At 41.7% G+C, this 23,175-nt stretch overlaps 1 protein-coding gene across 1 annotated transcript; it reads right to left on the bottom strand.

The window, feature by feature from the left end:
• Positions 1-655: 655 nt before the first annotated feature.
• gcn1 (GCN1 activator of EIF2AK4) lies at positions 656-23,017 on the bottom strand. The gene is given in 57 exon segments (XM_026343929.1): positions 656-1,374; positions 1,466-1,687; positions 2,396-2,506; positions 3,156-3,304; positions 4,142-4,238; positions 4,605-4,719; positions 5,341-5,534; positions 5,658-5,888; positions 6,713-6,826; positions 6,964-7,233; positions 7,352-7,496; positions 7,585-7,682; positions 7,783-7,944; positions 9,018-9,182; positions 9,259-9,474; positions 9,625-9,742; positions 9,837-9,979; positions 10,117-10,313; positions 10,403-10,541; positions 10,630-10,698; positions 10,821-11,041; positions 11,191-11,370; positions 11,479-11,593; positions 11,694-11,815; positions 12,018-12,264; positions 12,440-12,634; positions 12,757-12,922; positions 13,179-13,249; positions 13,369-13,558; positions 13,727-13,851; positions 13,995-14,138; positions 14,431-14,511; positions 14,850-15,031; positions 15,217-15,369; positions 15,460-15,658; positions 15,771-15,884; positions 15,967-16,060; positions 16,160-16,338; positions 16,628-16,752; positions 16,924-17,113; positions 17,535-17,694; positions 18,042-18,117; positions 18,243-18,335; positions 18,432-18,584; positions 18,694-18,867; positions 19,021-19,119; positions 19,217-19,267; positions 19,353-19,481; positions 19,654-19,728; positions 19,818-19,995; positions 20,097-20,231; positions 20,667-20,765; positions 20,875-20,983; positions 21,197-21,328; positions 21,478-21,541; positions 21,645-21,747; positions 22,973-23,017. Coding segments are annotated over 57 exon segments (8,022 nt in total). The 5' UTR covers positions 22,991-23,017; the 3' UTR covers positions 656-1,248.
• Positions 23,018-23,175: the final 158 nt, after the last annotated feature.

Here is a 23,175-nt window from a genome sequence, read left to right as displayed (position 1 = left end):
TTGTAGGTTCTATATCAGTCTATCTGCAATAACCCATAATTACTAAGTGAACACATTATTAATTGGAAAATGTGACTCTCTGATTGCAATTAAGGGTCTTTGAAGAATTATTGTGGGATCTTAACTGTGGATCCCCTTTACAACAGTTCTTCAGCTTCCTGACACATTCTCTCAAGCTTTATCCAACCTGCCAAGACACCATCTTCAGGTCTCTCCTTTCAAGGGGTTCCACACACACACACACACACACACACACACACACACACACACACACACACACACACAGACACACACACACACACACACAAGCCTCAGTCTAACCATGGACATCCAATCTAAGAGGTTTTTCCATCTCTACAGAGGACTTGAAGCTGTGGCAGCAACCTGCGAGTTCCTGGTCAAGACCCTTTTTGTCTGCTTACTCTGTTTGGCTGAAAGGCTCATCCCGGGAAGAGTCTGGTGGTTCTAAACGTCTTCAGCAGTGAAGACACTGAAGTGTGAGACTGTCAAGACTATTTAAAACCAACAGGATGAACCTGATAAGAATTTGGAATCAGAGGGACAGGATTTTGATCTGATCCGAGTCAGATTTTTAATACATGTGCAACATGTTTTTTCTTTATTATGAGTTGATGACTGTAGACTGGTGAGCAATAATAGCAGTTGCCAATGCCCTGACACTGTGCAGAAACATGTCCAGTTAGAGTAAAGTGTGATTTAAGTCCCCCCCAACAAAGAAAACAGCTTTTCAACATTTTACTTGGTACATTATGAAATCAAGATTTTTTTTATTTTTGTATTGCCTTTTTACAACCGTACGTTTATGCTTACAAGAGGTTGTCCCCCAAACAACTCTCACACAAAGTCCAAATAAAAGATAGGCGTGTCACTTCATTACAGTAATGTCTGAAATTATTTTGGTAAAATAAGTAAGACTGAAATATCACAAAAGATTTGGCCTCAGGTGTTTCTAATGTAATTCAGTACAGGAGAATAACCTGCGCGCTGGGAGATAAAATAAAAGGTCGAAATTGGCCGCTAAAACAATGATGCAGAGTGAGAAAGGGGAAAAAAAAACAAAGATGTTGGGGAATATGAAGGGAAACAGTTGAAGCATTTCCCATCCCAGTCTTGGTCCATGTTGGCCAGTGTGAGCATATGTGATGAGTGTGTCTGGGGTTTTCATACTGTCGAGATTTGTTTCACATGATTTCTGCAGGTGTCATATTGCTGCTCAGTCCTGCTCCATCATGTTAGGATGGTGTCATCTATCTCTTCATTGGAGTCTGGCAGGCTGGCGATTTTCTTCAAAGATCGGCGGTGACACTCTGACAGGAGGTCGTTACTTGCAGAGTCCAGAATGGCAGTCATAGCCTGAATTGCAGAAAAGTAAAAATTACAGCTGTTTTTCTGGTGCACATCACTTGCATATGTTGATGATATTAGAGCCAGTGTGTACACTGACCTGCAGGGTTTCCTCTCCCTGACGGAGTCGTAGCAGGTTGACAATGGTGTGCTCGCTCTGGGCTCTGACGGTGGTGTTCTTATCCTTTGTGTTGTCCAGCAGACTCTTTAACACGGGCTTGATGAGATTCTCCTCCATTGAGGGTGTAGCTGGGTCTTTGAACACCCACCAGAGCACCCGCTCTGACACCAGTCTGATGTCACTGGACTGGTTCTGAAGACACTGTGTGGTCACAACACAAAAACCTCCAGCTATTACACAGTTACTCGTCACAGTATTAATCTTTTTAGATATCCTCCTATAGCTTCACATCTACTGTGTTGATATTAGTCAGTCTGATTTTAGCTCTCACCATGAGAACTAAACACCTTTTAATTATTACTTTACAACTGGTATTATATATGCAAGGTTTTAAAAAGTCAGCTGAATGGATTGTATTGTGCCTCAGCAGCTGGAGGTAAATAACGTTAATGAATGTTTGGTGCTGGGCAGATGTCTTACAACGGGTTTATCCAAGCTTTTAAAGAGAGTGGTGACAGTGAACCAAAACCAAAAGCGATGAGCAGAAAGATGGTAAAACACTTGACACTTTGATAATTATTTGTCATCTTTGATCCGATTTTCTAATATAACAGAAAGGATTAGTGCAGCTTTCATTTCATTTTTCATACCTGGGATCATTCATTGACAAGTGGTTACAGCAAACAATCAATGAAAACTGAATGTTCAGTGCACATAACAAAAATTAAAAAATTCAAATTGTAACTAAAGTAATTTCCAGCACTGTATGTTTTGAATCAGAGCCAGAACCAAGTGTGCGGAACCTTTTAATGATGTGCTGCCACTCACTTCCTCGCTGGTACACATAGTGTATAGAAAAGGGAAGTCAACCCTGCCTTTATAAGTTTATTGAAATGGCCCCTGCTTTACCTTGACAAACTGTGTGATGATGCGCTGGGAAATGCTACCGCCTCCCTGTGTTCTCAGATGATGTCTCATCAGGTAGCCCATTGCTCTGATTCCGCTGGTGGCGATGGGAATCTGGAAGAGGAGCAGAATAATGAGAAGTGTCGATACATTTACAGGATGCAGGATTGACTTACAGTGTAAGTGAACAGTAGAGGACATATGCACATAGATTTTACTACCTGCGTTACACATATATGTATGTGGTTGCAGTTTAGAAGAAAAAAAAAGTTTTTAAATGTTTTTTTCAAACTTGAATAGTATATTGTTTCGTACAATGTGCAGGAGAATGACTGTGTACAATGAACAATAAATAAGAACCTTGATACAACATTTGTGTCTGTATACATGAATTTAGATCCAGGCAGACGGTTTACGTCATCTTACGTCCAGACTGAAAAGATTTTTGAAAATAAAAATCTGCCAGCCAGGCCCTCTATAGCTCACTTATTATAATGTTACATATTGTTTGTACATTTTGTTGTGGGTTATGAGCTGTCAGATTTCTTGTCTTGGAGCAGTAACTCCCTGGAGAATCTGCTGGTTGCCAAGCAACATTATGCGCTGATAGCTAGACTATAGCCAAGAAATGATTACAGCATGTAGCTCTCAGCAAAATCTCTTTGTCAAAAACAAAATAAAAATGAAACAAAACTTAAAGACAACTCTTAAAGGGAAATGTAGAGTCAAAGAACAAAGGGTCACACACAAGCTCGCTCCTCACCCTGTCAGCAGTGGCATTGGCCAAAATGGTTTCTGTCACAGTATCACAGTATTCCTTCCCACACAGTTTCTCAGGAGCAGACTTGACAGCTATGGCGAGGGCCAAGCTACGACCATGACGCACCATCCAGTCCACACCAGACACGTCCGCTAAAGGCAGAGAAAACACAAGTGCTGTTTTATTACCTCATGCTTTGTGATGTACATCAGAAAAACACGCTCAGTCACTCACACTCACATTCACACACACATTCACACACACATTCACACACACATACACACACACATTCACACATTCACACACACACACACACACACACACACACACACACACACACACACACACACACACACACACACACACACACACATACACACACACACACACGTTTGTGTGGCAGTCAGCGTGAGGACACTCATTAACATTATTAATTCCCTAGCCCCCTACTGTCGCGTAGGCCAGGCTAATCTACTTTGTATTAATTTTTAATTCATCACATGTTCTGCCTTTCCTAACCATCACAGTAAACCTTACCCTAACCAATACCTAATTCTAACACTAACACCTAGTCTTAACCCCAAAATTGCTCTTTAAAAACCCTTCTCATTGTGAGGAACAGCTGTCCTCAGTCCAGTTGTTAAAAATTCTGCTGGTCCTCACAATGATATGCAATGATATATACAAATGATATACAAACACACACCCACACAGGTAAAGTCAAACCTTTAGGTGGACAAATGTAACCTGAGAAATTTTCCTATCCTGATGTTGACAAAAAAAGATGTGGAAATACTTGTTATACTAAACTAAGCATAATCACACATTTGTCAGTCACCTTCAAAATTTCAGTTTAAACACTGTGACAGTTTTAATAGGAGGTGAGTGAGGATTTTTTTGTTAAATTTGTTAAACCAACACTGAGCACACACATTATTGGTTGTATTCAAAGATCTGAAAGTGATGATAAACAGCATATAAATACCAACCTAAAATGTGTTGAAGTAACACACTCCTCAGCTCCTCCTCTGACAGGAAGGCACACAGCTCACCAACACAGCCTGCTGAAGCCATTCGAGTTGCATCCTACATGCACACAAACACGCACACACACACACACACACACACACACCAATCAACCAGACAACCAGACACAGACAGGTTGAGCGTCACCGATTCTCAAACATGGAGGCTCAAAACCACCTTTTTAGAAAACCACATCCTTTGTGCCTGACTTCCGTTTTTTACTGTGATCACAGAGGAAACTACACTACTGAAGTCTGTGAAATCTATTCTCAGGGCTTATACTTCATTTCATTGGTAACTGCTTAGTGTATTCAGTAGCCGTGAGCTGGAAAAATAGTGTGTTGCCAAAGAAATGAAAAAAATAGAAGAAGAAGAAAAAAAAAAGTCAGCTCTACGGAGCTCTAAACATCGCTCCTTCTGTCATACCTCATCATGTCCCAGCATGCTTAGTAATGTGGTGCTGATGTTCTTGCGGATGGTTAGGTCCACCTTAGACCCAGCCCCTTGGATAACAAACCTTAAGGCTTGGAGCATAGTCTCACTGTAAAGAGGAGACGTACAACACAGGCATGAGAATGACAACTGTTTACAAAACAAATGAAACAACTTAACATCAGTTATTAAGTCAATAGAAAAAGAAAACAAAAAACAAACAAACGTGAATTCCATGCTACTGAACATTTCCCCATGTTGAGGATGTAGCCTGACAAGTACTGGATGTTTGAGGCAGATACTAAATTTCATATGTGACCTTTTAAAACATAACACAAGCAAACACGATTCTAATGAAGAACTGTGACCCACGCCAGTATTTACACTAAGGGGCATGGCTGAAAAATGAATGTGTTGATGCTCTCTGGTGGATATATTATGTCATAATGACAGACTCTAGTTAGAAACACTTTGGGACAACAGTTAAATCGCACAGATTATTTTTTACATGTTGTTTTGGTGGCATGCTAGTTTCTAAGGTGTTTCTATGTTTTTTGCTTGTGGCTGTCTTTACACCAACCAACCACATTTCCACTTAACCAACTGTTTTTTCCCACTGAGTAGTTACTTAAAGCATACAACCTCTAGAATAATATTCTAAAGGTTGTCTAATAGGTCTAATAGAAATCTAAATAATATTCAATATAAGGTCTACTGTAAGAGCACCCACCGCACTCCAGAGTCCTCAGCGTTGCGGATGGCAGAGAGCTGCTCAGTGAAGAGCGGGTCCACTTTGGTGTGGATTGAAACCAGTTGGCCCAGAGCTTCAGCAGCCCTCAGCCTCACTGCACGGCTCGAGTCCTGCAGAGCTTTCAGGAAGGTGGTCTGCAGCTGAGGCAGGAAGGGCTTCAAGGCGATGCCCACCTGGAGGAGGAATACAATAACAAGGTTGGAGCCATTGTGTCACAGGGTCTCTAAATGAAGAAATATGCTTGTATTCAACAGTATATGTCTTCTGGTGTGGCATCAGCAGATGAAGATGCAGACCTTTGCCAGCAGCAGGGTGAGTGTCTCCAGCAGAGCAGTCTTCACAGTCCAGGCAAAACGGTCTCCCAAGATACGAATAAGAGGTCCAGTGATGTTGATGACAGAGGGCCGTAGTGCCTCAGGTGAAGTCAGCTTGATGACCCCTCCTAAAGCTTTAGCTGCCTCTTCTTTCTGTTCAGGGCTACCAGTGAGGACACCCTCCCTCAGGACAGGCAGGATGCAGGTCACTCCCTGAGAACACAAAGACTGACTGCTTAATTAAAGCTTATTATAAATTCCAGCACACAACGGTCAGTTGAGACATACTGAATTGATAAAGTACTCTAAACCAGAGAACAGATCACAAATCCCCATATTTGTGAAGCTGGGAATTAAAACATGGCTCCTGGGGACTGACTTTGACAGTCTAGAGGGTGTGGATTACAGATATGCTCACAATTCTGTAAAATGCAAGTCTGAGTTATCTTTTTGGAACGACACTTGAGTCATGTCTCAAGTTTCCAACCTTTCTAACATCCTTTCCATTCCAAGAGTGTTGTCTCTTTGAGTTTTGTAGTACTTTTTGTAGTCAGCTGTTTCAGTGTACTAACAGGGGTTCATAGCAGGTTAATGCTGTTTGAGCTTCCACTGTATAGTTTTTCTTGTTCAATTATGTAAACCTGCTTATTTAATATGGTTACCGAATCAACATTGGGTAAACTGGAGGCATTGAGATCAAAACATTGAGGTACATTTGAGCATCCCTGTGGTGCAATATCATTACCAGTAGATACTCAGAGTGGAGTAAAGTTAAATATATTAACCTCAACAACTATGCTAACTTAGCTGTCAAATGGAAATAGAACTACCAACTGTCTATATGACCGGCCTCTTTGGTAGACACAATTATAATCACATTTGTGACATATGGGAACCAGAATCTTGCCCATGGTTGTGTCAGATACAAATTTTCCTGTGACAATGGAGCTGCTCAGGGAGACAAACAGATGAGGTAAAAGGATGATCATGATGTAATAAGGTCTCAAGTTTTATTGTGTCATTGGGAGCCTTCCTACCTTCTTGGGCAGACAAAAACCAGGCAGGTGCTGACCCTTCACGTCTGCAGCTGCTGATTTAATGTCTCGATGCAGGTCATCGATTAGAGCCAGCTGGCTGCTTGCATCCAGTTTCTATGGTACAATAAAAACTTTTTGTTAAGATGAAACATATAAATATTGAAGGAGTTACTGTTTCTTTGCAAAGACTAAACATCTCCATATCACCACAAAGACAAATTTGTGTCCAATTACTTTCTTTTTCAACACACCTTAGTAATGGAGTTGATGGTGTCCCAGCTCTGAGACAAGACTTCTGGGTTGGAGTCATTGAGAAGGCGGATAAGGCCTGACAGCAGGGTACGTGTATGGGAACTGTAGTCCAGACGTGTACGAGCAAAGTAGGCATTGAGGATGGTGACAGCGGCCTGCCTGAGACCTGGGTCAGTGCCCCGTGTGGCCTCTAGCAGGTCCTCTATGATGATACGTTGCCCTACTTCATCTTCCACTGAAAGGATCACTGTTTGGCAGCTGCACAACTCCTGAATAAAAGTGAAACTGGTTTTTAGGAAGTATTTAAAAAAAAAAAAAAGTATAGATCCTCTTGTTCTAGCACAACAGAGAGCAAAAACCATTACGGCTCATGAATATCAGTGTTACCGGTGCTTCATCTTCTGTTCCCAGCTTTTCTTTTAGGGAGGAGAGCAGGGCAGGCAGGATGACCCCTAAGTGGCGTGTCAGAGCGTCTCCCGCCACAGCAGACAGGAAGGCCAGTACCCGGATGTTCACAGGAGGAGCAAGTCAGCTGGTAAAACCAGACCATTTAGTCAAATGTTTAGGCAGACATAATAAGAAGCCAACAAATGTCCAGAAAAAAAACATCTAACTGTGACAGTACCTTTGGAACCAAGTAAGGCAGCACAGAGCGACTCTTGACTGCCATGACTTGCTTCAGACCATCCAAAGCAAACTCAGCTGTCTCCTCATCATCCTGGAAAAACACATTCAGCATATCAAAGGCTAAGTAAAAAAAAAACAACAGCAATAAAAAAACAAAAAAAACATCTGGATTATACACTCTGTTCTCTTACCAGCTGTTTGAGCAGGGTGGGCAGGATGTCATCCAGTGCCTGGTGGCCAATAGTTGCATGGAGCTGCTCAAAGGTTTTGGCTGCAGCCTCTCGAACCTCCTCCAGAGGGTCACACAGAGCCTTCCGCACTGTAGGGACCAGCGACTCAGAGAAGACAAGCACCTGCAGCACACCATCATGTTTATAATACTACATGTCTATAACAGTTCAGACTTCTGGACAAATCCTAAAATGTTTTTTTGTATTATTATTTCTTCCTAACTTTTTTGAATAATGAGGAAAAATAGGTAAAACAGCTACTTACGTTTTGGCATTTTGTCTTTATTCAACTGTGACAGTAGAGACACACTTCTGCTATCTGCTATGTGAACTGTAAATCCAGCAATGATTTGTGATTTTGATATAATGCACAAGGTATTTTTTTTTGTTTTTAAATCTAAATAGTACTGGGTTTTGGTTTGAATGATGATGGGCAGATTAAGGTTTTTGAAGCACTGGGACTTTCATTTCATTTGTGCCAAAAAAAAGCTTCTTGGCCTCAAACAAAACAACCACAGTGACACCTGGTGGTTTGTGGAACTCTTCAAGACTGGGTTTTCTTAGACAAGTCAAAAGTCTAGATATAAAATGTTTTTGGAGACAATAAATATTAATGAATTTTATTAAGGTAGGTTTCACTAATTTGCACTGTTTGAACTTTATTGTTGATATGTAACATAAGGTGCAATTTGACTACACTATGATACTGATCAACATATTTTAACTGTAAAACGCTTTGACTGAATAAACACCTTGTGAAAACTAAAAAAATTACATCAATAACAACAAAGAATGACGTGAGTTTTGTTAGTGCAAACGCCCTAGTTTAACACATTAACTGTATTTTTGCTTCTTAAGGGGCTATGTTGTATTTCTTGTATCTCTTCATAGAGGGCAGCACATTCTGAGTTATTCTCACTACAAGGTACTGGGATTACTATAAAGTGCGCTGATTAATGGCATCATGGAGTGGACAATCCAAGAGCATTTGAAAGCCAGAGGCATAAATTCCAGGTAGAAATCCTTGTTTAAACCAATTTGATTACATGCAGGATCGTAGCTTTGAATACACCATTTCCATTAGTGTCTCTCTTACTGTGGGCAAATATAATGTAATCTTTTTCAACCTCACTATGATGCTACAAATCTGTAAAGTGGCAAAGAAATATGAGCAATACAGCATCTGTGTGACTCACCGCGTCTTTGCTGGTGGACTTCATGATCTCACTCAGGCCGATGCAGACACCTTGTCTCTCATCACTCTTGTCAGAGCGCAGCCCCTCTTCCAAAATGGGAATGATTTCGGGCAGAATCTTCTCTCCCAGCTTCCTCACCAGGTCACCCAGTGTCCGAGCAGCAATCTGAAAGCACATGAACATGTCAGTACACCAGCCCTGTGAGGATACTTGAGTGAGTTATGAGGTTTTGGAGCAATACCGTTCTCTTGTCAGGCCAGGTGGAAGCCAGGAAGCCCAGCAGGAGAGAGAAAAGAGTTGGGAGTATCTCTCGAAGAGTTCTGGGGGTGTTGGACACCACAATTTTCCACACATGGAGGGAAGCCTGCCGAACAACTAGCTGGGTGTCTGAACGGCCCATGTAGAGGCCAGAGAGGACGCGGTTACGCCTCTCAGCACCCAGAGCAGAAATGATAGCCTGAGACAAGGAAGGTCAAAGGTCAATACCTGATGAATGAAGACTTTCCAATAACAATATAACATACAAAAAGACAAATGTTTTTTTTTTTTAAATACTAAAATATACAATTAAAAATAGTTTTATAAAATATTGGAAATGTATTCATACTTTATTAGATGCAGCTGTTCCAAAGTTATCATCCTCAGAAGCAGTCTCTGTGGTCATCTTTCCTGTTACTCCAGAGATATGGAACAGCAGATCTCCAAGCAGTTGCACAGAGCTGAACCTGCAGACCAACAACAGCACAGACCCACAATTAGGCAATAGAACAGTGATATTTATTCAAATTCACTATATGTTGCATCATATTTAAATCTAACCTAATTCTCCACAGGTCATCAAACAGGCCTTGTTCCAGTTCAGGAAGCAGCAGTGCGATGGCGGTCTCAGCATACATGCTGATGATTCGCTGTCCTGCTCGCAGTGCTGTGTCTCTGACATATTCATTCTCATCAGCCAGAGCCTTGTGGACAACACAGAAAGGGTATAAAATACTGGTGTGCAACAGTGTGGTGTGAAGAATGTAGCTAAAATAATTACAGTTGTTTGAGACTTTAATTGCTACATACAGTACATACATAATGACAGAGTAGCCAATACCTTGAGAATGCAAGGGATAATCGGCCCCACGTAGGGAGTGAACTTGTCTCCAAAGGTGAGCGGAAGGTAGATGAACATCATGATATAGCCGTCTCTGACGTGGGAAGCAATGTCCACCTTGCTGGCTGTTTGCACCACATCTGGCATCAGTTTGTCCAGTTTCTCCACTCCCAGTCCTGCCATCACCTCGGCCAGACCTGCAGACACCGGCACACAAGTCATCAGTGACACCATTGTTGATTGATGTTAAATACAAATCAACACAGGGAGAGAGAGAGAAACAGACCTTGTGCAGCTCCAGAGCGATCTACAGAGCTCTGTTCAGAGGCCAGGGTCTCCATCAACCAAGGTAAAAGGTCGTCAAAGCAGGACTCACCCATCCCCTTCACCATGGCACCTAGGGCCTTGGCTGAGACTGTACGCACCTGGCGGAGAACATGAGGTGCTGCTATAGCTTAAACTTCACACACACTGAGCACATACTGCATTGCTGTTTATTAGCATTAAACACACCTCAGGCACTGGGTCCAACAGAGATGCCTTCAGTCCAGGAATAACACTTGGCAGGTAGGGCGACAGATCCTATAAACAACAACACATATCAGACTATAAACAAATGGTCTTCAGCATGCACTGGTTTGAAGGACTAATAAAAATAGAATTTTGTTAATAGTTCATTGTTATATTTTGGTAATGCTGTCTACCTTCTGGTCAGTGAGGGAGTACATGTTGCCAATGATCTGAGCGGCCATCTTGCGAGTGTCAGTCGACCGATCCTGGAAGGCTCTCTGGACTATTGGCATGATGAGAGCCAAGGAGGGGGCGTCGATGAAATGTACAAACTTGGTGTCAAGCAACGTCTGCAGGCACGTCTGGGTCTTCCTTGACGGATCAGTGAGCGCGTCCAGCAGGATGGGAGTAATGGCTTAGAAAGGAACAATGACATCTCTCTTTAAATATTCGAATACTTAACATCACTGGTTAACAAAAGAAAATCTCAAAATATATTATTTGAAAGCACACCTGGCTGTGTTTCTGTGTCGACTACTTTAATAAAATTAAAAAAACACTTACCCAGGATTTCGGGGTTGCGGATGACTGAGCCAATCTGTCGGAGGGCCTGCTGGCCAGCCTTTTGTACCTTCACATGGGAGTCAGTTAGGACCTCGGTTAGTTTGGGCACAATGCTGGGCAGACAGGAGGATAACTGTTTGGGTGCACAGAAAGCCATGGCACCCAACAACTCCACCGAGCCTGGAAAAACAAAATTGATGACTAATGAGCAGCTAAAGAAGTTTGATTGAACAACTCATTGCACTGTATGTTGCCATATTGGTATGTGTGCATGTGGTGCCTCCTCACCTGCTTTAGTTCTCCAGGACTCCTCCTCCAGCGCCACAAGCAAAGAGGGGAGGACCAGTTTTACCCCGTGGGCACTCAGATTTCTCATTACGGCCTTGGCACAGTCATCTGCAGCCTGGTGAAGGAGAAGATTAAAACTTTAGAGATTTCCATACAAGATTTATTTGAGCAGAAAGAGATGCAAAAGAGACAGTGGATACAATCTGCTCACTCACCTCTCTGACATACTGGTTTCCGTCTCCGAAGCAGAGCAGGAGGTGTGGTAGGACATGCACCACGTATGGCTCAAACAGCTTCCCCAACATGTTACAGAGCATCTCAAAGGCAAACAGTGCTCCTGCGAGAGACAAGCAGCTCAGCTCAACAGTCAGCACATTCTTTTTTTGCAACCCAAAAAAATACTTTGTAGCTGAAGTCAGTATAGTGGTATCTGATAATATTTGTGAGATGGACATACTCTAACAAACACAGTCTCTGCATAAACAGATATACATTAACACATAGGCAAGAGGTCCAATGGTCGGATAATCCTCACTGACCTTCCCGCCTCCTGAAGTTTTTCTTATCCTGAATGGCATCAGTCAGTGTGGTCATGATGTCCTGCTGTTTGAGTGCCAGAATCCCCAGACCTTTAACCAGGCCAGCCAGTCCATACGCTGCTCCCTTCCTCTCAGCATACTTGTCGCTCTCCAGCAGCAGCTGCAGCAGGTTTCTTACGATCCCTGCAGCATCCTCCTTGATGGCAGGGACTAAAGGAGGTAAGCAGCTGGCCACAGACTCCTGGACCTGATGACAGATGACAAACCACATGGGTTGAGTGAATTCTTTCTGTCATAAGAAGAGCTAAAATAAGAGTGTGGGATGTGTCGAACAAAACAAGACTAGTAACACTAACACTAACTGATGCTAAACACTCACTAAATTGTAGGTAGGTAGTCGGGAAGCAGGATGAGATGTTTACCTGCTGTGAGGGTGTGGAGAGTGCAGTGATGAGCTTTGCCACAATAGGTTTGACCTTGGGGTCATTCTTGTCCAGATGTTTAGCCAATGAGCCCATTAGAATAACCACACTCTGACGGACAGAGTCATAGCTGGCATCTTGGGGCGCATCCTTCAGAAACTCCTCAAACACTGGCAGCAGGGAGCTCACATTGTCCTGTTACATAATGAACAGTTTAAGACATCATGTAAATCATGTAACAAATGGCACGTATCCAATACTATTTTTGTAGTGAGATCTACAGATATTAAGTAAAAAAGGTGAACACTAAGCTGTACCTTTCCATGAGTGTTGAGAGCTGAGAGGGCAGCGTCCAGCATGCAGCGCCGCACCTCTGTGTGACGGTCGTTCAGGGCATCGGGGACAAAGAACAGGAACAGAGGGGTGACCTGAGATTCATCCAGATACTGGGACAGCTTGTTCAGGGCCAGAGCAATTCCACATCTGACAACAACGTGTGACAAAAGAGCGTTAATATTTCGTGATTTCTAGACCTCTAACGATTGCTGATACACAGCATAACCTAGAAATGTACTGTCTGCGCTGAACGTTGGGTTCTAAATTGCACTGACAAATAGCTCCAAGCCAGACAAACACGTTCCAGCCCGTTTCTGCAAGCAACATCAGTATGTTTTAGCATCTTATCTCTGTGTGTTTCCATTAAGTTAATGCAGGTATTATGGAGATTACTGAGATTTACCTGGCCTCCCATTGGTCAGGCGGAGCTTCAGAGATGACTCTCCCCAGGGCATCCAGCACAGGAGGTGGCCTCTTTAAAAAACAAAACATAAGAACTTTATAATTTGTTTTGCGAGTTCACATCTGTCCACTACTTGTTGCCAGAGTTGCAAGAATAAAAATGTGATTTCAGTCATAGCAGAGGTTCTCACATATAGTTTCTGGTGGTAGAGTTCAGTCAACTGGCCAAGCACTGCAGCAGACTGGTCCCTGTACTGCGAGACAGCGCTTGACAAAGCGTCGGCTGCAGCAGAGCGGACGGCCTCCTCGTGGTGGGTGATGTCTCCAATCAGAAGGGAGCAAAGCTCAGGGACCAACTCCAGACCAAGGGACTCCCAAAGTCTGAGGAGGATGAATTTACAACACAGTTGTGATTCAGTGTTGCTGTATCAAACTATGAAAGTTATAAACAGCACTAACTCAATTATTTAAATAATAATATGTCATCAAAGTATCAAATTAACATGCAATATGACAGAATGAGTTAAAACAACAACAACAACAACATACTTCTCAGCCAAGGCTCGTCCCTCCTCCTCAACATCAAACCTGGCAACCCAAAGCCTACGCAACAAACTCAGCCCGCTGGCCTCAGTGCTGTCTGTAGGCAGAGCAAACTCCATCTCCAAAAGTCCCTAAGTATAAATACACTAGGTGTTAACATTTACACACAAAGCAGGTTATGTACATACACAAGGGATGTGTTACAATATATTCAATATATTGAATACAATGTATCACAGCAACATTTGTCACAATTATTTGGTCCAAAGCTCACCCTGAGAGCAGCATCCCTGACCGAGAAGCAGGGTGACAGCAGGGCGTTAAGCAGGACATCTATCTCTGGCTGCTCTGCTACAGTGCAGCCCTCTCCTCCTCCAGCACTGGCACACAGGGCGGTCAGGCACTGAGAAGCTAACACCTGAAACACAGGCCAAGAAAAATTTCACATTACAAGCCTAAGTAGTACTTCTGACACCAATGTGGATATTTTAGGTTGTCTCAACAAGACACAGAAACGGAATGAAACCGAGAAAAGCAGAAAACCAAAAGCTAAAGTGTGTGTGTGTATGTGACTGCAACTTAGCCCTAAAAACGGTGCAATACAAAAAAGGACAAATTCAGAACTAGAAAATAAATCTGGCAAATAATGAAAAATAGATGTTTGAATTTTAATTCTTTTAATTTAATTTGTCTTTAAATTTCTTGTCTACCTGGAGTCTCGGGGTGGCGGTGGAAATAATCCTCGTCAGTAGCTGCAGCATGTTGACACGTGGAAGGAGCTCAGGTCCGTTCTGAGACAGGAACAGACAGAAAACAGAAGGTAGTACAAAACAAAAAAAAAAAAAAAACAAAAAAAAAAACATTCAATTAAATATAAATGGCATAAAGGTGTCTAAATGTGATACGTCATCTATTTTCACACATCAGTCAGCCTGTTTGAGTTGTTAATAAGGTGTGCAAACACAGGAGACAGGAGATAACTCGTGATTATATCAGTGCTCAGGCAACTGGGGAACAGACATTTCCAGTTGCCTGAACCGCTGGGTTTCTGTTGTTTTCACCTTAATATGTTTTTCCCAGTTGTTTTTTTAAGCAGGTCATGGACATAAATTTGATGTTTAGTCTCTACCTCATCTATAACAATATCATCATCCGCCGTGCTCGCTCTAAGCTGGGAGTGTTCATTGATGACTTGCAAAGCTCTGGTCATCATGTTCTCTGTCTCCTCTGTGCTGCCTGAAGATTCCCTGAGTGTGGCATTGAGGAGAGGGAAGCAGAAGGAGAAAGCAGGAGCAGACAGTGGAGCCACTTCTATGGAAAAAAAAGTACAAAAGTAAGAAGAAAGCAATCAGCATGCCAGCACTGGACTGAACAAGTATAGTTTCCCCATTATTTGATACATTTGTAGCAATCCACCACAATATATATACTGACTGCGGTATAAATCCTTATTAGCAATTTAAAAAAATATTGAGAACAAACGTGTTTGTCCTCACCACCGGTCTTGCCGTCTTTTTGTGGGATAGTGTAGTTGTGAAGCAGCAGTATAGTGCGGTGGGCTGCTGTGTCCAGGTCCTCCTGTTCCCAGGATTCGTCCAGATCACACACCGGCTTCAATAACCGTAAAGTTACATGGCCCACAAGTACAGCTAGAAGAAGAAAAAACAAAAGACACCGAATTCACATACTATCCTGAGACAAAGCTTACTATCAATAAAGTAACAAGATGGGTCATGTACCTAAATAATGAAGGCCCCTGGGCATAAGGCACACTCCGATGTCCAAGAAGACCTTGTAAATGCGTGGAGCAGCCAGAGGAGAGTTTAGCAGGGGCATTAGAACCTGAAGGACGGCAGGGAGCTCCCTGGTGATCTGAGCTGGTCTCTCTATCAGAGCAGCTTCCAACAGACCCACCACACTCTGCAACTCCTCATCCAGCTGGTGAAGACAAGAGGTAAACCACAGGTCAACAAGAAGAAATTTAAAATGCCATGCTCCCGGCAGACATTCAAAGTGAAATGATCATAATTTTAGAGAATTGTTTACATACCCCCTGAAGTCTCTTGCGAATAGCAGCCTCCTTATCAAGCTGGACTTGCATCATTTCCTTCTGTTTGCTGGTAAGCTGCACCTCCTCTTTGATGCCTTTTTTCTTCTTGAGCTCCTGCAAGACCAGAAATGAATCAGAATGCATTCCAGACTTTAACCACAAGCACCCAACACAGATGGTGGTACGTGCATGTTACCTCCTGTAACTCCAGTTCAATAATCTGCTCCTTGTAGGAGTAGGCCTTGTTTTCTCTCTTCATGTTGACTTTCTTAGTGTTTTCCTTCTGAGCACTGCAGAAAGAGCAGATGTGGAAGATAAGAGTGAATTAACACCAGATAAACAACAGCTTGTTCTGGAGACTGCTGTTGAAAAGAGAGACTGTGTGTTACCTTTGGATGATGCTGTTGTCATACAGTTGACCCTCAGGTGTCAGCATGATGGCATACTCTTCCCTGGTTACCTGAAGTAAAGCAGGCTGGGAAAGACCCTTGGTCACATGACAGATTACCCGCGGTAACAGTTTGTTGGGGGAGAGAGCAGAGAGGGCACCGACAGCATTTTTCACTGACTGGAGAGAAAAGCACAACCACAAAACATCAGCAAGAATCTAAAACAAATGTCCTGCAAAATATTCTGATTGTTCATACATAATGTATGAACAATGTGGAAACTATTTCAAAGATTCAAGATTCAAAAAACTTTATTGATCCCAGAGGGAAATTGTTTAATATATTTACTGTTAACTTATGTTTTAGTCTACTTGGACTTTTAATAGGAACAAGTTCAGTAAATGTTGGCATTTGTTTCTGTATGACGCTCGTGTACATGCAGCATAAATGGGTGTGTTAGTGTCAGACCTGGTTGTCGGCGTTGACCTCCAGCAGATGTGGCAAAATATCCTCTAGATTCTTTTCTATAAATTCTTCTGCTTTTATGTTCATGGAGGAGAGCAGAATAGACCAGAGGCCACGGCGAGCTTCAACTATAAAAGATATAGATGCAGTGGGTGAGATGTCTAAAATGGAACAGACGATCAACACAGTATTCCTCCCTTATTAAACTACAAAAACCTGACATCATGAAGAAGAGTCAATATGATTGTGGTAAACAACTACAAAGTGTTTATATTCTGGAGAGTAACTCATTCCCATACCTATAGATGGATGATGAGACACTATCAGGATTTCCATGGCCAAATTCTCTGCCTCAGCAGGGTCGCCCCATTGACTCGCAGAGGAGCAAACAACACTCAGTGCGTCCAGAAGGACGCGAGGGGCAACGTAGCTGCGACCCAGCTCTGTTAGCTCTCCCGACTCTAACACGAGGACTTCCTGGGGTAAAACCTGACAGTTTACAACACACAGTAAGTCAGTCAGTAACAGGTTAAGAAAAGCATACAAAAACAAAAACAATGTTTTATTGAGAGAAAGCCTCAAGTTTGTATATTTCACAAAACAGACAACTGGCCAGGGAAGTAGCACATTTACAAGACATGTTAATGTTTAACTCTGTTATTAGATGTAGCTCTATCTCTTGAGGGCTATGGGACATCATAAGTAGTTTTTCATTAACATGGTTTATCTTTGTGTGATATTAAAATTTGTTTAATGATCTGAATAATTTAATTGTGACAAATACACAAAAAATAAATAAAATCAGGAAGTGGTCAAATACCATTTTTTACAGCACTGTATCTAATGAACAACTATTCACATATGTAAATATTTGGGTCCAACCCTACAAAAAATGTCAATTATTCTGTACTTTGTGTTTGTTGATGACCACACGGATTTCTCCAAGAAGGCCATGGGCAAGGCTGGATCCTCCCAGAGAGGAGAGCAGCTTCTTGATGGTCTGTTGTGCCCTCTTCCTCACACGCCAGCTCCGAGACAGCAGAACTGCAACTATGGCGTGATGGTACATCCTATAGAACAGGTATATACAGGACAGAACATATGGAGTGAACCCTTTAGAAAGTAACTATAATGTACTAATATACTGATATAATTTTAAACATCAGCTCAATCACACATAAAAATATACCTAAATGTCTCATTTATTATTACAAATATTAATGTATAGTGTATATAAAGACTTCTTCAGGTGTATTGTTATAAATACTTTGGCCAATCCATATAGTAAAAACAATTTCTGGGGCACTATTGCCATATCAGAATATTGGAGTACAAAAGAAAGCCTAACTGAATTATTAGAGAACTGGGATGTTTTGAGGGTAAAAGTTGTGCATAGGATACCAGTGGACAAACTCACTGTGATTTGCTGTTGTTAAGTCTGTGGGCATGGTCCAAAAAGAGCCTTTCACAGAGCAGGAGCACTGTGAGCAGAGCTGGAGTACAAGAGACAGATATGTGGCATTTTATTGCTTGACCTTTTTAAAATCACTCATGAATCCCCAACAACACTAATAAAAAAAACAACAACAACAACAACAACAACAAATGACTCCCTTACTTTCCTCAGTGGCCTGAGAGAGGAACTTCTCTGTGGTGAACAGTGGCTTCTTTTCGTCTAATGCAATGTTCCAAAAGCTGGAGAACTTTGCTTCTGCAGTGATAAAAAAATATCTTTATAACTTCCCATTCTTGTGTGCTGAGAGTCTCCATAAATGAGAAAATGTATTTGTTGATATGTCAGCCTCACCTGGCTGTGTGTCCAGCAGAGATAGTCGACTCAAAAGGACAGAAGCTGCCACACCTTCTGCAAGCAGAGCATGCTGGGAGTTTTGTGCCGCAGCCTTCTCCACTGTTTGGAGCAACAAGGGCATGAGGTCTGAGGCCTGGGACAGAGTGTCACCTAGACACCAGAAAAAAAAATCAAGATGGTAGCAGTATTGTTTCAGCTCAATTCAAGCATGTGTACTGCTTGTTTCACACATAGCATGACGTCCTTTTGTGTTACTGACCTTTAAAAGCCCCCAGCATGGCCTGAAGGTAGGCATGTCGAACCAGAGAGGTGGAGGTCTTCAGGGTAAAAGCTTTTTTCAACCAATCCAGCAGAACGGTTGGAACCTCTACTGAGAGGCGACTGCTCCACTGGGCGAGCACAGACACCGCATGCACCAAGGTGCCCTCATGAACTAATTAAAACAAAAAAAGGTTAGTTAGTGACTTAATAACTATGTTGTGACACTGCTAAAAATTTCCAGAGCTGAGACACACAAAAAATGAGATTTTAGTGTCTTATCTCTTTCCAGTTTGTATATCATTGTAAAAATGAGTAGCAGTGATACCTTCTTGTTGCAAATAAGGGACAAACATCACAGTTACTGCAGAGCTGAGAGTCTGGCTTGAGGTTCCTGACACTGCATGATGGCTGCAACTGGCAATCCCTGTAACAAAAAGAGTAAAATCCTCAGGTTGAAAAAAATGTTTGCATTTCCATCTCATGCATAGGTAATAATTGTAAGTGTTTGCAAAGCTTCTTACCTGACAACACACTCATCTTTTGGGCAACAACTGTGAGCTTTCCCTCAGATCCTGCAACCATGTGAATTAAGCATCAGGTGGGCAATAACAAAAATGATAAATATATTTCAGTCAAAGAGGCAAATAATTCCTTCACCTCCGAGGATCTTGAAGAGGTGTGTGACGATGTCCTGCACAGCAGTGGGGTCACTGCACTGCTGGGCCAGATTCTGCATGGCCTGGACTGCCTCCTCCATCAGCTGAGCATTATTAGCTTTCAGCTGACCTGATATAAAGACCATGCCAGGAATTATTTACACAGTTAAGCTACACTGAGTATCCGGTCTCTCAGTCTTAATTATTAGTAGGAAATGCTCTCCTAATGACAATGCTAAGACACATTTTTAAAACGCGTAGCAAACTAAACTAAATCAAGTGAGCATCTATTAAGACCTTACTTGCTATGGCCTTTCCAATATCCATGGCATACTGACTGAGGTCGAGAGTTACACTGGACAGCAGGCACGAAATGGCTGTAAAGACAACAAACAATGTTTTAATCCACTATGCCAGAGCTGAGCATTAAGCAGGTAAGTACTAAACATGATCATCAGAGTCTTACTCTGCATAGCGTTCTCTGGACTGCGGAGCATTGTTTTCTGCACAGTAGGGAGCAGCAGCTCCTTGAAGTCAGAATGGGACACATGACGCAGTAAGGAACCGCTTTTGTCCAAAATGTACTGTTGTGGTTTAGTCTTGCTCATCAGAACAGACTTGATGTACAGGTCCAACACAGCACTCTGAAAACCAACACAGACAAGGATGTATGTTTTTGTCATTTTTGGAGAATGTAAGTAAGACTGTGAGGTGACAAATTACAAATAACGAAAACAAAACTCACCTTGTGTTTTTCTATTGTAGCTTTGTCTTTCTGGGCAGCACAGAAGTCTAAACACATCCCTAGCAAAGCCAGGGTAGTAGGGCTCTGGTCCAGACTCAACAAGGTGCTGATGTACTGATCAACCAGTCCAGGGTTCTGTTAACGACAGACAGTTCTTCTCAACTCTAAGATTAGGATCCATTGCTGTTGCTATATGTTTTGCAAAGGGCAAATTAAATTGTTATACATATACATATAGTCCCATGTAATATACTTCTATAGTATATAGTTCTCTGTAATCTAGTTTGCATTGAAAACTGTCTAAACAGCTGATGTTGCATCAGTGTCAGAATCTCCTAGTTAAAATATAAATATGACAATAAATTACATACATACATACAATCAATATTCTTCTTTAACAGTCTTCTTCTGCTTTGTATACGTCTAATGTACACTATATTTATTCTTACTATTTAAGCATCCTTGGCACAAATGTTTGATAAACTTAGATTAAATAAGCTAATTCACTGTGGTACACTTAACTGCAGTCATCAGAGCCAGCTTTTTGATCAACTCGTGTTCTATACTCACTTCCTGCCAGAGGTGACTGACATTCTTCAGACTTGATTTCTGAGCTGTAGTCCTGGCCCCACCCATCACCTCAGCCACAAGAAGGCTCTGAACCTCTACCTAAATGAAAGAACAGAAAACAACTAAAAACAAAATACTAATCCAAGTCAAATGTGGGCAAAACATCAGAAATATATATTTCAAATTAAAAAGGTAAACTTTCACTAACCATTTTCTTCCATATGGGTCCTTCTCTTTTCTCTTGGACAGAAAACACATGAGGGACTAAAAGGCAGGTCCAAGACAAGCCAATAAAGGCGGCAGAGCCTGTGCTTTTGCTGAAAATAAATAGAGAAGGACATGGAAAATATGTAGCCAAAGATGCATATACATCTGTATATGACATGTATGTTTTAAATGTTTTTGAGCATAGTTCATATTCTAGAAAGATTAAAACCATGTAATAGTGTAATAAATGCTTATTTGTTCATTAAATGCTTTCTTTTATACTTGTGGGACAACATTGTGCAATATAAAGTCCCGAGCAGTACCTGGGCTGTCCATTTTTGCTGACAACTCCACTGTTGAGCAGGCAGTGGAGAAGGCTGCTCACCAGGATGTCAGGCTGACTGTCAGCCAGTTGGCAAATAACAGAGAGTACCTCTCTGCGTGAGGCAGCATCCCTGAGAAGCACACACATTGTTTACAGCAATCATGAAAGAAAAATAAACCAACTTTACAAGGATACACTACAACAAGAACACTAATGAACAACGAGAAAATATTGCCTTGGGCTTACTATGATTTTCTTGCAGCCACTACATGCACCTACCGATATCTGTGTGGTGTCAAACAGAAGAGTTTGCACAGTCCCTTAATGGCAGGCTCTGGTAACTCTAAAAAAGATATTTAAAAGATTTATTAGCGTTGATTATAGCACCTATTTTTAACCACAACCACATCATAGTGTAGAAGATTGAATGACACAAAATCTCTCACCTTTGCCCTTTATACACTGTTTCAGCTCTCCAAATATCTCCTTGCGCTCTTTTACACTGGCTGTAGTCACTTTTACAGCAAATTTCTTCAGTGTGTCTGAAACCTGTAGTAAGAGTCACATTTAGTGCGAGGACTGGTTTAATCATTTCAGTGAAGTAAATGGAAGCAGAAAAGTCATCAGTCAGACACAGAATCCAGGACCACAACACATTCAGTTCCTCGTGATGGAAAGTGAAGGGCAGCTTGCTGATCAATTAAAAAACAAAAAAAACAAAAAGAAAAACAAATTGTACACTGCACTGTTTTGCTGGGAAAAATGCAGCTTTAACAGGGACATTAGTGCAGCCTTAATCACCAATCTACTCAAAAAAGAGAACGATCTAATGCCATTCTTATGATTAAGGTTTTGCATCCCAAACCTGCCTCTGTGCTCATAAGTGTATTATTGCTGTTCCCAGAACTTGCTGAATATAATGTTTGTCAACTGCTGACACTGAGCACATACTTTGTATGAAGATGATATGTTAGCCTCCATCCACAAATCCTCTCAGTCTATTCTAAACATACTATGGACATAATTTTGACGACAAACCTCCTGAATGTTACACAGCTTTTTGCAAGTAGCTTAGTTTTTTACTGTACAACATGATCCTGCTTGAGAGAACATCATACAATAATGCCAAAAAAAAAAAAAATTGCATGAGAAGAAAATTAAAATACCCTTGTATTGAACTGCTCTTTTACTACTAGCAGGAAAGTAACAATTAAAGTAGTGGGTAGGCAAATTAGATCTGCTTTTAATGTCAACTGGTGGTTGACAATTAAATAAAGTACAGGCAAGACTCTCACTTAGCATCTGGCAACGCTTCTGTGTAAAGCATTTAATGCAGTTAACATACTGCTTATGGAAGGTGTGGCTTATCGATAGTTTACTCGTCATCACATAACACACGCGCGTGTTTAACTAAGGTAGTCATATCAATTCAGTTCAGCTGAAGTTAAAGACATTGTTTTTAAGTCCCTGACGAGTAAGTTTACATCGTATTAGTTGCCAGACAAAAGCCGTCGTCTGTCGATATGAGTCGGTTGTGGTTAGCTGTAGCATCTCGGTCTCATAAAGTAACACTGAGGCTAACGCTAAGTAGCACAGTGCTAACAGTCTGCTAGCTAACTAGTTGTTTATTAATGTCCGATTTTCTCGTTGAAAACCAAAACACACTAAGTATTTCTAAAGCGGCACTTGACATACCGCACCATTGGCCGAGACACCACTCATTTACGGCTGTGAAAGAGAATAGCGTGGTGTGGAAAAAGGCAGCCATACAAACCTGCGTGTCCGCCGCCATCTTGCCGGTCTGGTTACAGGAAGGAGTTGTTGTTGTCACTTCCAGGTCACGACAGGTTTTTTTTTTTAACTCAGTGACATGAAGATAAAGATGAGAAAAGAATTCATTTATGTTCACACTCACAAAACATTGTAAGTCTGTAAATCGGTGAGATGAATGAAATCAGAAATATTCCTTTTTCAGGA

Source organism: Anabas testudineus, chromosome 9, assembly GCF_900324465.2.
Source record: "Anabas testudineus chromosome 9, fAnaTes1.2, whole genome shotgun sequence".
Lineage (NCBI taxonomy): Eukaryota > Metazoa > Chordata > Actinopteri > Anabantiformes > Anabantidae > Anabas > Anabas testudineus.
Note: the sequence above shows the minus strand (reverse complement) of the source record. Positions and strands in the feature narration are given on the sequence as shown.